Below are 15,535 nucleotides of genomic sequence, written 5' to 3'. Positions count from 1 at the left end.
TAGTACATGAATTTGGTAACATGAATATGGCAACGTAACTTTTGGCTACATGAATCTGGCAACATGAATTTGGCAACGTAACTTTTAGCTACATTAATTTAGCTTCTAGTACATGAATTTGTCAACATGAATTTGGCAACATGAATATGGCAACGTAACTTTTGGCTACATGAATTTGGCAACGTAACTTTTAGCTACATTAATTTAGCTACTAGTATATGAATTTGGCAACATAAATTTGGCAACATGAATATGGCAACATGAATATGGCAACGTAACTTTTGGCTACATGAATTTAGCAACATAAATTTGGCAACATGAATTTGGCAACGTAACGTTCAGCTACATTAATTTAGCTACTAGTACATGAATTTAGCAACATGAATTTGGCAACGTAACTTTTAGCTACATTAATTTAGCTACTAGTACATGAATTTGGCAACGTAACTTTTGGCTACATTAATTTAGCTACTAGTACTTGAATTTAGCAACATGACTTTGGCAACATGAATTTGACAACGTAACTTTTAGCTACATTAATTTAGCTACTAGTACATGAATTTGGCAACGTCACTTTTGGCTACATTAATTTAGCTACTAGTACATGAATTTGGCAACATGAATTTGACAACGTAACTTTTAGCTACATTAATTTAGCTACTAGTACATGAATTTGGCACCTAAGTTATGGCTACATTAATTTAGCTACTAATACATGCATTTAGCAACATCAATTTGGCAACATGGATATGGCAACGTAACTTTGGCTACAAAAATTAGTAACACAATTTCAGCAACATGAATTTAGCTACATAAATTCGGCTACATACATTTGGCGACATGAAATTGGCTACATAAATTGAGCGATATGAATTTGGCGACATGAATTTGGCCAATGCTACCATTTAGATGTTTTGTGAAAATCAGTATACCATGTGCTTGTATTAGAGACAATTCACCACCATACATATATATATATATATATATATATATATATATATATATATATATATATATATATATATATATATATATATATATATTATTCATAGTATCACGCAATGTTAGCGCCGCTGGGTACGTATGATGTCGTCACAAAACCAAGATTTCTCCGATGATTCGGTCATGCAAAGTGAAAACATCTCGAAAAATAATATTACATAAACATAGACTTCATACAAAATTATATTGCTCGGTGAGCCACAAAAGACGTAATCGCTGGTTGCATTGAGAAAAAAATATGAACAGATTTTGGTACTATATACAACATTAAATATTTGGCTAGAATGTCTTATATTCTTAAGACAGCAATTTTCGGGAAAGGGTATTAAGTGTGTGGTTGCATACTACTCACTTGTACAAAGATATTTCGTAAACAAATTATTGTGTTTGGTATATACTGAAATTCACGAAATTATTGGGCAAGTAAGCGTGTGAAAATTACAAAAACGAATTGAGCACGTGTTACTAATTGAAAAGAGGCTTAATAAATTGAGTGGGTGTTTTTGGTAGAAAACGCTACTGTAGGATCACTCTCTCGTATCCACCCACCTGTCCGGGAAAGATACAGACATCGATCTGTATTAGTAATTGAAAAGGGAATTCCAGATTACGATTGAGGAAAGCGTCATTGGTTCGAGACGCCTAGAAATGAAGTCGTATCCACCCACCAAGATAGAAAATGTCTATACTGGTCTATCGGTTTATACTGGCATATGCCCAAAATGTGAATAGTGGGTAAATCACGCGTACATCGGGTTTTACTGCGTGTTACTGGGGAAAGTGTTCGCAATTAAGGTGGCGTAGTTGTGACGGGGCGCCACGGGGTAAATTCGTTACTCCCTTGGCAATATTGCGTTTATAACCAACGTTTAGCATCGAGGCTACATGAATCAACTTACAAAAACGAAGACCGAAGAGTCCACCATACGACGGATCGATGCAACGGCCCATTACACACTACCCCTTTCACCACCGCCATCTTACGTTTCGTCCATATTCGCAAATAAAGAAATTGTAATTATATGGTACTAGTAATTCTAATTATAATGACGTAATTATTCAATTTATTGGGGGTAAAATCAGGGGTAAATGTGCCGTTTCATCTAAGAACGTGTTGCCAGTGGAATTAATTAATCACGGCAGCCATGTCAATTTGTGAACACTCCTTACGGAAAAGACATTTCTCATATTCCCAAATCTAGAAATCACGTGCGGTAACATAATTTGGACAAAACATAAACAGCGATCGACACAGTAATTGTCTTGTATTACTTTTAAAATATGGTTGGTGTTGTTTTAAAATGAAAAAAATAAAATATTGCTTTTACCACTTTTTTTTTCTTGCAACCCTTAAACATATTTTGGTGTGCTTTCTTATTATAATTCAAACTACTATATACGAACTATATTCAAGGGATAGAATGCTTGTATTAAAAACTGTTTCATAGGTATTACAACAATCAAGTCCGCGGTCTGTGTGATTTTGATTTTAGTGGAAAACAGTCTGTTTTAAAATGGCGCCTGGACGGAAACATTTAGAGAGAATACAAAACTGTGTCATCTTTTCCAATAAGGCAATTATTATTTAAAAAAATTAGGGAATTTTAAGTGATGTGATGATAACTTAAATACTTGAAAAAAAATACTTATTTTTGAAAAATGTAAATACATGTCTCCCACTGGCTCTACAACTGATTTTTTAATTTTTTTTTTATCGCCATACTCGCGGAAAAATGTATTCCGAATCATGTTTGTTTTTCACCGAATTAAAGGAGAGATCTAAGGTCTGGAATGTCAAAGAGTTTTTATTGTAAATATAAGACAAACTAATTATAAAAGTAATTCGTTATAACTTTTTTTTCCAAAATGGCCTCCGCTCATAACTCTTTGCTATTTATCATTAAAATTATTGCATATAGGGCTTTGAATTATTGTGTTTAATCCCGATACAAACATGTAAACATTTATTTAAGAGTTTACAGTAACAGTAATATCATAGAGCATGTCATGCAAACAGTACCAAAAGCGGAAAGATTGTTGATCGCGTTTGTAAAAGTTGGGACGTGGCATTTTAACTAACTGAACATAAAACATGTCAGGTTTTTCACCAAAATTAAAGGCTTACAATACAGCAATAGCTTACAACAAAAATCGCGAAAATGTACAAATATCGTATTGTTTTGATCTAATATAATCTCAATTTTTGTTTAAATTTTAATTGTAACAATAAGAATGTTCTCGTAAATTTGTTAAAACTACTTAGGATCCAACCCACGCAAAGTGAGCACTGGGTTGAGCACCCGAAATTCAACCAGACTCACCAACCTAGATTGTCGTGTGGTGTGTATGTAATATTTTTTAGTTTTTATGTTATTTGATTCTTGCTACCCAAGAATTCAATATATTATACTACTTTCAAGTCTGACTGTAATTTCTCGAACAAATATTCTGTCAGTATAATAATGCTGGGTTGGGATTTCAAAATCCAAAATGGCAGCAGAGAACATGCCTGCTTTCTTAAAACATGTTACTAGTATTGCGATGATAGACCATAATACTCCCTTTGCACCGCTTGTTTCTGTGACTCACCTGAAAGGGGTTCTACCGTGTGCTGAAATCGGTGACTCATAGCAGCCCAGTAGCTCGGGAGCTCTTCGCGGCATTCCATTATACGAGCCTCACGTGGAAGTGGAGAGGAAGTCTTGACGATGTGATCTGTTTGTCGCGTGTGGTTAAAGTTCGGCATGTTAAGATACCAAGTAAAGTTTTTGGGGGCACATGTTACCGCCTAATCATCAACACCATGTCTTGAGCCATGTTTGAGCACAAATTTCTCAGATTGACAGCCCACGTAGACAGTTTGTGATTTGCTACATACTAACACCCAGCGCCGCACTAATATTTTAATTCGAAATAAAATAAAGCTACTATATTATACTGACGTTTTGTCGGCGGCAAGTGGGCTGTATCCCCCAGTTTACTGAGTGGTCTTGTCCCCGCATGTCGTCACTGTGGGGGCGATTCATTGATGGTGGGAACGCTACATTGCTTGCGGAATGTGCGTAGGTGGTCACAATGTCACTGGGTTCCAGGGTTCGAAATTTCTTCAATATGATGTAAAACACGAATGAATGAAGAAATAAATAAAAAAAATGACTGAATTTTAAATTGGGTTTCATTTTTATTCGCACGGGAGCGCATCAGCAGTTCGTGCATTGATATGATCGGGACAACGTTAGTACAGTTGTTCCAATATTTGAAGCAAAACAAAAAATAGACTGTGAGCGATTCGGGTTATGCTCGCTTAAAACAATTTCGCAATCCAGTGTGAAATAGCGAATCTTCTAGTTTAAAAAAAACTGTTGTTTACACTGAAGGTATGAGTTACATTCTTGGTTATCTTACAGAGAGTGGTTCAATTTTAGACTAAAAACAATGGTTTATTTTATAACGTTTCGAGGAAATGTAAAACCCCCTTTATCAACAAGCTTCGTATATTATACACATATCTTATATTTGACGAGCAGTATAGTATCAGTGAATTTCACGGATCCATCAACCCGACTTTTGATGGCACAGTTCAGGGAATTCAACTATTTTATCCTGTTCTTTTTAATTTTAGAAAATATTTTAATTTCATGATCATCACGAAAAATGTCATCATTACAATGCTGAGATTCCGGTCAGTTTGTAGCGTAACTTCGAGTTTGTTACGTGCCACGGTGCAACCCGCGGCACAGGTCTTTTTTGTCATGAAATAAATAGTAAATCAGACACAAAACGTTCGTAACACTCAAATAATCTACCAATAAACAGTGGAATTTTCGCCATGTAGTAATGTTTTTTTTTTTTTTTTTTTTTTTTTGAAAATTCGATATCGTTATTCGTCCAGTCTGGGTTTAAAGAAAATGAGCGTTGTACTAAAGTTAGTTCAGAGGGAATCATTTTTCGTGTTGCGTCGGAGTATCGAGTCTAACCTGACTACCAACGACCTATTAAAGTGGCGTTTAAAACCCTTGTGGTTCGAACAGCATTGTTATTTTCGTCCTTACTACCACACTAGATTCATTTTGCTCTACAAACTAGTTTTATACCTCTGACAGTAAACCAAGTTGAGGGGACACACTACACAACAAATATGTTGGTATTGCTCTTTACCTCGGGTAAAGTCATTCTATGTACTGGATAGTGGAGTCATTCGGTTGACACTGCTTGAATTTACAACCGGAGTGGTCCAGTTCACGCCCACGCACAAAATTATTAGGTGAATTCAACAATTCAATGTTTGTGATCTCCGGTGACCTATGGTGTTTACGTCACGGTACCTGTTCATTTTCAACCCACGCAGATCACTGTATCGTCACGGTATCTACGCGGGCATCTACTCTGTTTTCAATACCACCGACATTTTATCGTGATAACTATGTCAGATCACTACTAGCCTCTGGACATTAGTTATAGTGGCAGTGTTTCCAGTTGGACTTTTTGTCTGAAACGTATGCTTCTGTGTTTAAAGTGTCCAATTCGCTCAAGCTCCACCAAGTTTCTCTGTCCCCCACTGCTCCTCTCCAGTTTCCCGGTCCCCACTGACAGTTTTCCTGTCTCAAATTTCCGCTGTTCAAACTGTCCCTCTTTTCAGTTTTTCTGTTTCCAGTTGCCCTCCCCTCTAGTTTCTGTTTCCAGTTGTCCTCCCCTCTAGTTTCTGTTTCCAGTTGCCCTCCCCTCTAGTTTCTGTACTCAATACTCTCCAACTTTTGTTCCCACTGTCACTAACGCCCCTCTCTTCAGTTTCCATGTCTTCACACCCCTCTCCATTTCCCCTGTTCAACTGCCCTTCTTTCCAGTTTCCACGTCCCGACTGTGTCTCTCTACTTTCTGTCCCCATTGCCCTGTTTCCAGTTTTCAAGTCTTTACTGCCTCTCTATCTAGTTTCCATGTCCCACTCTCACTCTCACCAGATTCTATGTTGCGACTGCCCTCACGCCAGTTTCCATGACGTCACTTTTCATCCCAGTTCCATCCGACAACGGTTACTAAACAAAATAACCGTGTACTGACCAACATATTCTTAAAATACGTACATTATATTGGTTTGAGGTAATTGAAAAATGCTAAATATTCTCCACCGATTCATACAGAGACAGAATGTATTTGACTCACCGGGGTCGTACATATTTTTTAACGTTAAATCAAAGAACGAAGAAATCGCGAGACCTGTTCGGTATCGTAGGCACGATACACCTATTACACATTCAGCTGGGATGCCAACGTGAATTGTGACATGCTATACAATACGGGAGTGAAAAACACGTACATACATATATCATATATACTCCCATACTGGCAAGCAACTGGATATTACTCGATTTTAACAAGTATAATTATTGAACACATTGAAAAATGTAGTCAACCATGGAAATCAATTGAACCATGAAAGACCGTAAATAAAGGGACTATCTTTTATTGCAAAACATGTCAGGTGCCTTAATGAATGTTACTACTAGTAAGGGCTACTATAATTAAGCGGTAACGTATGTTCTTGTCTGGATAATAACAATACATAGACACTAAATATTTGTATAAACGTGTTATTAATGTCAATTTAAGTCATACATATTGCAAGCTTTGACGCTATTCAAACTATTTACTGGATATACTAGTAAACTATACATTGGGTATAAAATATTCACTTGATATACTAGTAAACTATACATTGGGTATAAACTATTCACTGGATATACTAGTAAACTATTCACTGGATATACTAGTAAACTATACATTGGGTATAAACTATTCACTGGATATACTAGTAAACTATTCACTGGATATACTAGTAAACTATACATTGGTATAAACTATTCACTTGATATACTAGTAAACTATTCATTCGGTATAAACTATTCACTTGATATACTAGTAAACTATACATTGGTATAAACTATTCACTTGATATACTAGTAAACTATACATTGGTATAAACTATTCACTTGATATACTAGTAAACTATACATTGGTATAAACTATAAACTATTCACTGGATATACTAGTAAACTATTCACTGGATATACTAGTAAACTATACATTGGGTATAAACTATTCACTGGATATACTAGTAAACTATTCACTGGATATACTAGTAAACTATACATTGGTATAAACTATTCACTTGATATACTAGTAAACTATTCATTCGGTATAAACTATTCACTTGATATACTAGTAAACTATACATTGGTATAAACTATTCACTTGATATACTAGTAAACTATACATTGGTATAAACTATTCACTGGATATACTAGTAAACTATACATTGGGTATAAACTATTCACTTGATATACTAGTAAACTATAAATTGGTATAAACTATTCACTTGATATACTAGTAAACTATACATTGGTATAAACTATTCACTTGATATACTAGTAAACTATACATTGGTATAAACTATAAACTATTCACTTGATATACTAGTAAACTATACATTGGTATAAACTATTCACTTGATATACTAGTAAACTATACATTGGTATAAACTATTCACTTGATATACTAGTAAACTATACATTGGGTATAAACTATTCACTTGATATACTAGTAAACTATACATTGGGTATAAACTATTCACTTGATATACTAGTAAACTATACATTGGTATAAACTATTCACTTGATATACTAGAAAACTATACATTGGTATAAACTATTCACTTGATATACTAGTAAACTATACATTGGGTATAAACTATTCACTTGATATACTAGTAAACTATTCACTTGATATACTAGTAAACTATACATTGGTATAAACTATTCACTTGATATACTAGTAAACTATACATTGGTATAAACTATTCACTTGATATACTAGTAAACTATTTCTTGGGTATAAACTATTCACTGGATATACTAGTAAACTATTCATTGGGTATAAACTATTCACTTGATATACTAGTAAACTATACATTGGTATAAACTATTCACTGGATATACTAGTTAACTATACATTGGTATAAACTATTCACTGGATATACTAGTAAACTTTTCACTTGATATACTAGTAAACTATACATTGGGTATAAACTATTCACTTGATATACTAGTAAACTATTCATTGGGTATAAACTATTCACTGGATATACTAGTAAACTATACATTGGGTATAAAATATTCACTGGATATACTAGTGAACTATTTCTTGGGTATAAACTATTCATTGTACATACTAGTAAACTATTTATTGGGTATAAACTATTCACTGGATATACTGGTAAACCATTCATTGGATATAAACTATTTCTTGGGTATAAACTATTCATTGGGTATAAACTATTTATTGGGTATAAACTATTCATTGGGTATAAACTATTTATTGGGTATAAACTGGTAAACTATTTCTGGGGTATAAACTATTCATTGGGTATAAACTATTTATTGGGTATAAACTATTCAATCGGTATAAACTATTGTGTATAAACTATTTATTGGGTATAAACTATTTACTGGATAAACTGGTAAACTATTTCTTGGGTATAAACTATTCATTGGGTATAAACTATTCATTGGATATAAACTATTTCTTGGTATAAATTATTCATTGGGTATAAACTATTTCTTGGGTATAAACTATTCATTGGGTATAAACTATTCATTTGGGTATGAACTATTCATTGGGTATAAACTATTCATTGGGTATAAACTATTGTGTATAAACTATTCATTGGGTATAAACTATTTCTTGGTATAAACCATTCATTGGGTATAAACTATTTCTTGGGTATAAAGTATTCATTGGGTATAAACTATTCACTGGATATACTGGTAAACCATTCATTGGATATAAACTATTTCTTGGGTATAAACTATTCATTGGGTATAAACTATTTATTGGGTATAAACTATTCATTGGGTATAAACTATTTATTGGGTATAAACTGGTAAACTATTTCTGGGGTATAAACTATTTATTGGGTATAAACTATTCAATCGGTATAAACTATTGTGTATAAACTATTTATTGGGTATAAACTATTTACTGGATAAACTGGTAAACTATTTCTTGGGTATAAACTATTCATTGGGTATAAACTATTCATTGGGTATAAACTATTCATTGGATATAAACTATTTCTTGGTATAAATTATTCATTGGGTATAAACTATTTCTTGGGTATAAACTATTCATTGGGTATAAACTATTCATTTGGGTATGAACTATTCATTGGGTATAAACTATTCATTGGGTATAAACTATTGTGTATAAACTATTCATTGGGTATAAACTATTTCTTGGTATAAACCATTCATTGGGTATAAACTATTTCTTGGGTATAAACTATTCATTGGGTATAAACTATTTATTGGGTATAAACTATTCATTGTGTATAAACTATTTATTGGGTATAACCTATTTACTGGATAAACTGGTAAACTATTTCTGGGGTATAAACTATTCATTGGGTATAAACTATTTATTGGGTATAAACTATTCATTGGGTATAAACTATTATGTATAAACTATTTATTGGGTATAAACTATTTACTGGATAAACTGGTAAACTATTCATTGGGTATAAACTATTCATTGGGTATAAACTATTCATTGGGTATAAACTATTCATTGGGTATAAACTATTCATTGGATATAAACTATTTCTTGGTATAAACTATTCATTGAGTATAAACTATTTCTTCGGTATAAACTATTCATTGGGTATAAACTATTCATTTGGGTATAAACTATTCATTGGGTATAAACTATTCATTGGGTATAAACTATTCATTGGATATAAACTATTTCTTGGTATAAACTATTCATTGGGTATAAACTATTTCTTCGGTATAAACTATTCATTGGGTATAAACTATTCATTGGGTATAAACTATTCAATTGGTATAAACTATTTCTTGGTATAAACTATTCATTGGGTATAAACTATTTGTTGGGTATAAACTATTCATTGGGTATAAACTATTTCTTGGTATAAACTATTCATTGGGTATACTATTTCTTGGGTATAAACTATTCATTGGGTATAAACTATTGTGTATAAACTATTCATTGGGTATAAACTATTCATTGGATATAAACTATTTCTTGGTATAAACTATTCATTGGGTATAAACTATTTTTTGGTATAAACTATTCATTGGGTGTAAACTATTTCTTTGGTATAAACTATTTATTGGGTATAAACTATTTATTGGGTATAAACTATTCATTGGGTATACACTATTTATTGGGTATAAACTATTTACTGGATAAACTGGTAAACTATTTCTTGGGTATAAACTATTCATTGGGTATAAACTATTTCTTGGGTATAAACTATTCATTGGGTATACACTATTGTGTATAAACTATTTCTTGGGTATAAACTATTTACTGGATAAACTGGTAAACTATTTCTTGGGTATAAACTATTCATTGGTATAAACTATTCATTGGGTATAAACGATTTTATTGTGTATAAACTATTTATTGCGTATAAACTATTTACTGGATAAACTGGTGAACTATTTCTGGGGTATAAACTATTCATTGGGTATAAACTATTTATTGGTATAAACTATTCATTGGGTATAAACTATTGTGTATAAACTATTTATTGGGTATAAACTATTTACTGGATAAACTGGTAAACTATTCATTGAGTATAAACTATTTATTGGGTATAAACTATTCATTGGATATAAACTATTTCTTGGTATAAACTATTCATTGGGTATAAACTATTTCTTGGGTACAAACTATTCATTGGGTATAAACTATTCATTTGGGTATAAACTATTTCTTGGTATAAACTATTCATTGGGTATAAACTATTCATTGGGTATAAACTATTCATTTGGGTATAAACTATTTCTTGGTATAAACTATTCATTGGTATAAACTATTTATTGGGTATAAACTATTCATTGGGTATAAACTATTCATTGGGTATAAACTATTTCTTGGTATAAACTATTCATTGGGTATAAACTATTTCTTGGGTATAAACTATTCATTGGGTATAAACTATTCATGGGGTATAAACTATTCACTGGATATACTAGTAAACTATTTCTTGGGTATAAACTATTCATTGGATATACTAGTAAACTATACATTAGGTATAAAATATTCACTGGATATACTAGTGAACTATTTCTTGGGTATAAACTATTCATTGTATATACTAGTAAACTATTTATTGGGTATAAACTATTCACTGGATATACTGGTAAACTATTCATTGGGTATAAACTATTCACTTGATATTCTAGTAAACTATTCACTTGATATACTAGTAAACTATACATTGGTATAAACTATTCACTTGATATACTAGTAAACTATACATTGGTATAAACTATTCACTTGATATACTAGTAAACTACACATTGGGTATAAAATATTCACTGGATATACTAGTAAACTATACACTGGATATACTAGTAAACTATACTTTGGTACAAACTATTCACTTGATATACTAGTAAACTATTCACTTGATGTACTAGTAAACTATACATTGGTATAAACTATTCACTTGATATACTAGTAAACTATACATTGGTATAAACTATTCACTTGATATACTAGTAAACTACACATTGGGTATAAACTATTCACTGGATATACGAGTAAACTATACACTGGATATACTAGTAAACTATACTTTGGTACAAACTATTCACTTGATATACTAGTAAACTATACATTGGTATAAACTATTCACTTGATGTTCTAGTAAACTATTTCTTGGGTATAAACTATTCACTGGATATACTAGTAAACTATTCATTGGGTATAAACTATTCACTTGATATACTAGTAAACTATACATTGGTATAAACTATACACTGGATATACTAGTAAACTATACTTTGGTACAAACTATTCACTTGATATACTAGTAAACTATACATTGGTATAAACTATTCACTTGATGTTCTAGTAAACTATTTCTTGGGTATAAACTATTCACTGGATATACTAGTAAACTATTCATTGGGTATAAACTATTCACTTGATATACTAGTAAACTATACATTGGTATAAACTATTCACTGGATATACTAGTAAACTATACATTGGTATAAACTATTCACTGGATATACTAGTAAACTTTTCACTTGATATACTAGTAAACTATACATTGGGTATAAACTATTCACTTGATATACTAGAAAACTATTCATTGGGTAGAAACTATTCACTGGATATACTAGTAAACTATACATTGGGTATAAAATATTCACTGGATATACTAGTGAACTATTTCTTGGGTATAAACTATTCATTATATATACTAGTAAACTATTTATTGGGTATAAACTATTCACTGGATATACTGGTAAACTATTCATTGGGTATAAACTATTTACTGGATAAACTGGTAAACTATTTCTTGGGTATAAACTATTCATTGGGTATAAACTATGTATTGGGTATAAACTATTCATTGGGTATAAACTATTTATTGGGTATAAACTATTTACTGGATAAACTGGTAAACTATTTCTTGGGTATAAACTATTCATTGGGTATAAACTATTCATTGGATATAAACTATTTCTTGGTATAAACTATTCATTGGTTATAAACTATTTCTTGGGTATAAACTATTCATTGGGTATAAACTATTCATTTGGGTATGAACTATTCATTGGGTATAAACTATTCATTGGGTATAAACTATTGTGTATAAACTATTCATTGGATATAAACTATTCATTGGGTATAAACTATTTCTTGGTATAAACCATTCATTGGGTATGAACTATTTCTTGGGTATAAACTATTCATTGGGTATAAACTATTTATTGGGTATAAACTATTTATTGTGTATAAACTATTTATTGTGTATAAACTATTTATTGGGTATAAACTATTTACTGGATAAACTGGTGAACTATTTCTTGGGTATAAACTATTCATTGGGTATAAACTATTCATTGGATATAAACTATTTCTTGGTATAAACTATTCATTGGTTATAAACTATTTCTTGGGTATAAACTATTCATTGGGTATAAACTATTCATTTGGGTATGAACTATTCATTGGGTATAAACTATTCATTGGGTATAAACTATTGTGTATAAACTATTCATTGGATATAAACTATTCATTGGGTATAAACTATTTCTTGGTATAAACCATTCATTGGGTATGAACTATTTCTTGGGTATAAACTATTCATTGGGTATAAACTATTTATTGGGTATAAACTATTTATTGTGTATAAACTATTTATTGTGTATAAACTATTTATTGGGTATAAACTATTTACTGGATAAACTGGTGAACTATTTCTGGGGTATAAACTATTCATTGGGTATAAACTATTTATTGGGTATAAACTATTCATTGGGTATAAACTATTGTGTATAAACTATTTATTGGGTATAAACTATTTACTGGATAAACTGGTAAACTATTCATTGAGTATAAACTATTCATTGGGTATAAACTATTCATTGGGTATAAACTATTTATTGGGTATAAACTATTCATTGGGTATAAACTATTCATTGGATATGAACTATTCATTGGATATAAACTATTTCTTGGTATAAACTATTCATTGGGTATAAACTATTTCTTCGGTATAAACTATTCATTGGGAATAAACTATTCATTTGGGTATAAACTATTCATTGGGTATAAACTATTCATTGGGTATAAACTATTCATTGGGTATAAACTATTCATTTGGGTATAAACTATTTCTTGGTATAAACTATTCATTGGGTATAAACTATTTATTGGGTATAAACTATTCATTGGATATAAACTATTTCTTGGTATAAACTATTCATTGGGTATAAACTATTTCTTGGGTATAAACTATTCATTGGGTATAAACTATTGTGTATAAACTATTCATTGGGTATAAACTATTCATTGGATATAAACTATTTCTTGGTATAAACTATTCATTGGGTATAAACTATTTTTTGGTATAAACTATTCATTGGGTGTAAACTATTTCTTGGGTATAAACTATTTATTGGGTATAAACTATTTATTGGGTATAAACTATTCATTGGGTATAAACTATTTATTGGGTATAAACTATTTACTGGATAAACTGGTAAACTATTTCTTGGGTATAAACTATTCATTGGGTATAAACTATTTCTTGGGTATAAACTATTCATTGGGTATAAACTATTGTGTATAAACTACTTATTGGGTATAAACTATTTACTGGATAAACTGGTAAACTATGTCTTGGGTATAAACTATGTCTTGGGTATAAACTATTCATTGGGTATAAACTATTCATTGGTTATAAACTATTTATTGGGTATAAACTATTCATTGGATATAAACTATTTCTTGGTATAAACTATTCATTGGGTATAAACTATTTCTTGGGTATAAACTATTCATTGGGTATAAACTATTCATTTGGGTATAAACTATTTCTTGGGTATAAACTATTCATTGGGTATAAACTATTCATTGGATATAAACTATTTCTTGGTATGAACTATTCATTGGGTATAAACTATTTATTGGGTATAATCTATTCATTGGGTATAAACTATTCATTGGGTATAAACTATTTCTTGGTATAAACTATTCATTGGGTATAAACTATTTCTTGGGTATAAACTATTCATTGGGTATAAACTATTCATGGGGTATAAACTATTCACTGGATATACTAGTAAACTATTTCTTGGGTAAAAACTATTCATTGGATATACTAGTAAACTATACATTAGGTATAACAACTTCACTGGATATACTAGGGAACTATTTCTTGGGTATAAACTATTCATTGTACATACTAGTAAACTATTTATTGGGTATAAACTATTCACTGGATATACTGGTAAACTATTCATTGGGTATAAACTATTTACTGGATAAACTGGTAAACTATTCATTGGTATAAACTATTCATTGGGTATAAACTATTTATTGGGTATAAACTATTCATTGTGTATAAACTATTCATTGGGTATAAACTATTCATTGGATATAAACTATTTCTTGGTATAAACTATTCATTGGGTATAAACTATTCATTGGTTATAAACTATTCATTGGGTATAAACTATTTCTTGGTATAAACTATTCATTGGGTATAAACTATTTCTTGGGTATAAACTATTCATTGGGTATAAACTATACACTGGATATACCAGTAAACTATTCATTGAGTAGAAACTATTCATTGGGCATAAACTATATATTGGGTATAAACTATTTATTGGGTATAAAATATTTATTGGGTATAAACTATTCATTGGATATAAACTATTCATTGGGTATAAACTATATATTGGGTATAAACTATACACTGGATATACCAGTAAACTATTCATTGAGTAGAAACTATTTCTTGGGTATAAACTACTCATTGGGTATAAACTATACACTGGATATACCAGTAAACTATTCATTGAGTAGAAACTATTCATTGGGCATAAACTATATATTGGGTATAAACTATTTATTGGGTATAAAATATTTATTGGGTATAAACTATTCATTGGATATAAACTATTCATTGGGTATAAACTATTCATTG

General features: G+C 30.8%; 1 protein-coding gene across 1 annotated transcript in view; it reads right to left on the bottom strand.

Moving 5' to 3' along the window:
- LOC100368290 (uncharacterized) overlaps window positions 1–3,863 on the bottom strand; it is a 68,918-nt gene extending 65,055 nt beyond the window's left edge. Inside the window, exon 1 of the mRNA XM_085493857.1 lies at window positions 3,592–3,863. Coding sequence (XP_085349983.1) covers window positions 3,592–3,748 — 157 coding nt within the window. The 5' untranslated portion in view covers window positions 3,749–3,863. The remainder of the gene's footprint in view (window positions 1–3,591) is intronic.
- Window positions 3,864–15,535: the final 11,672 nt, after the last annotated feature.

This window comes from Saccoglossus kowalevskii, chromosome 19, assembly GCF_978046115.1.
Source record: "Saccoglossus kowalevskii chromosome 19, keSacKowa6.1, whole genome shotgun sequence".
NCBI lineage: Eukaryota > Metazoa > Hemichordata > Enteropneusta > Harrimaniidae > Saccoglossus > Saccoglossus kowalevskii.
The sequence above is the reverse complement of the archived record's forward strand: the minus strand, read 5'-3'. Positions and strand labels throughout refer to the sequence as shown.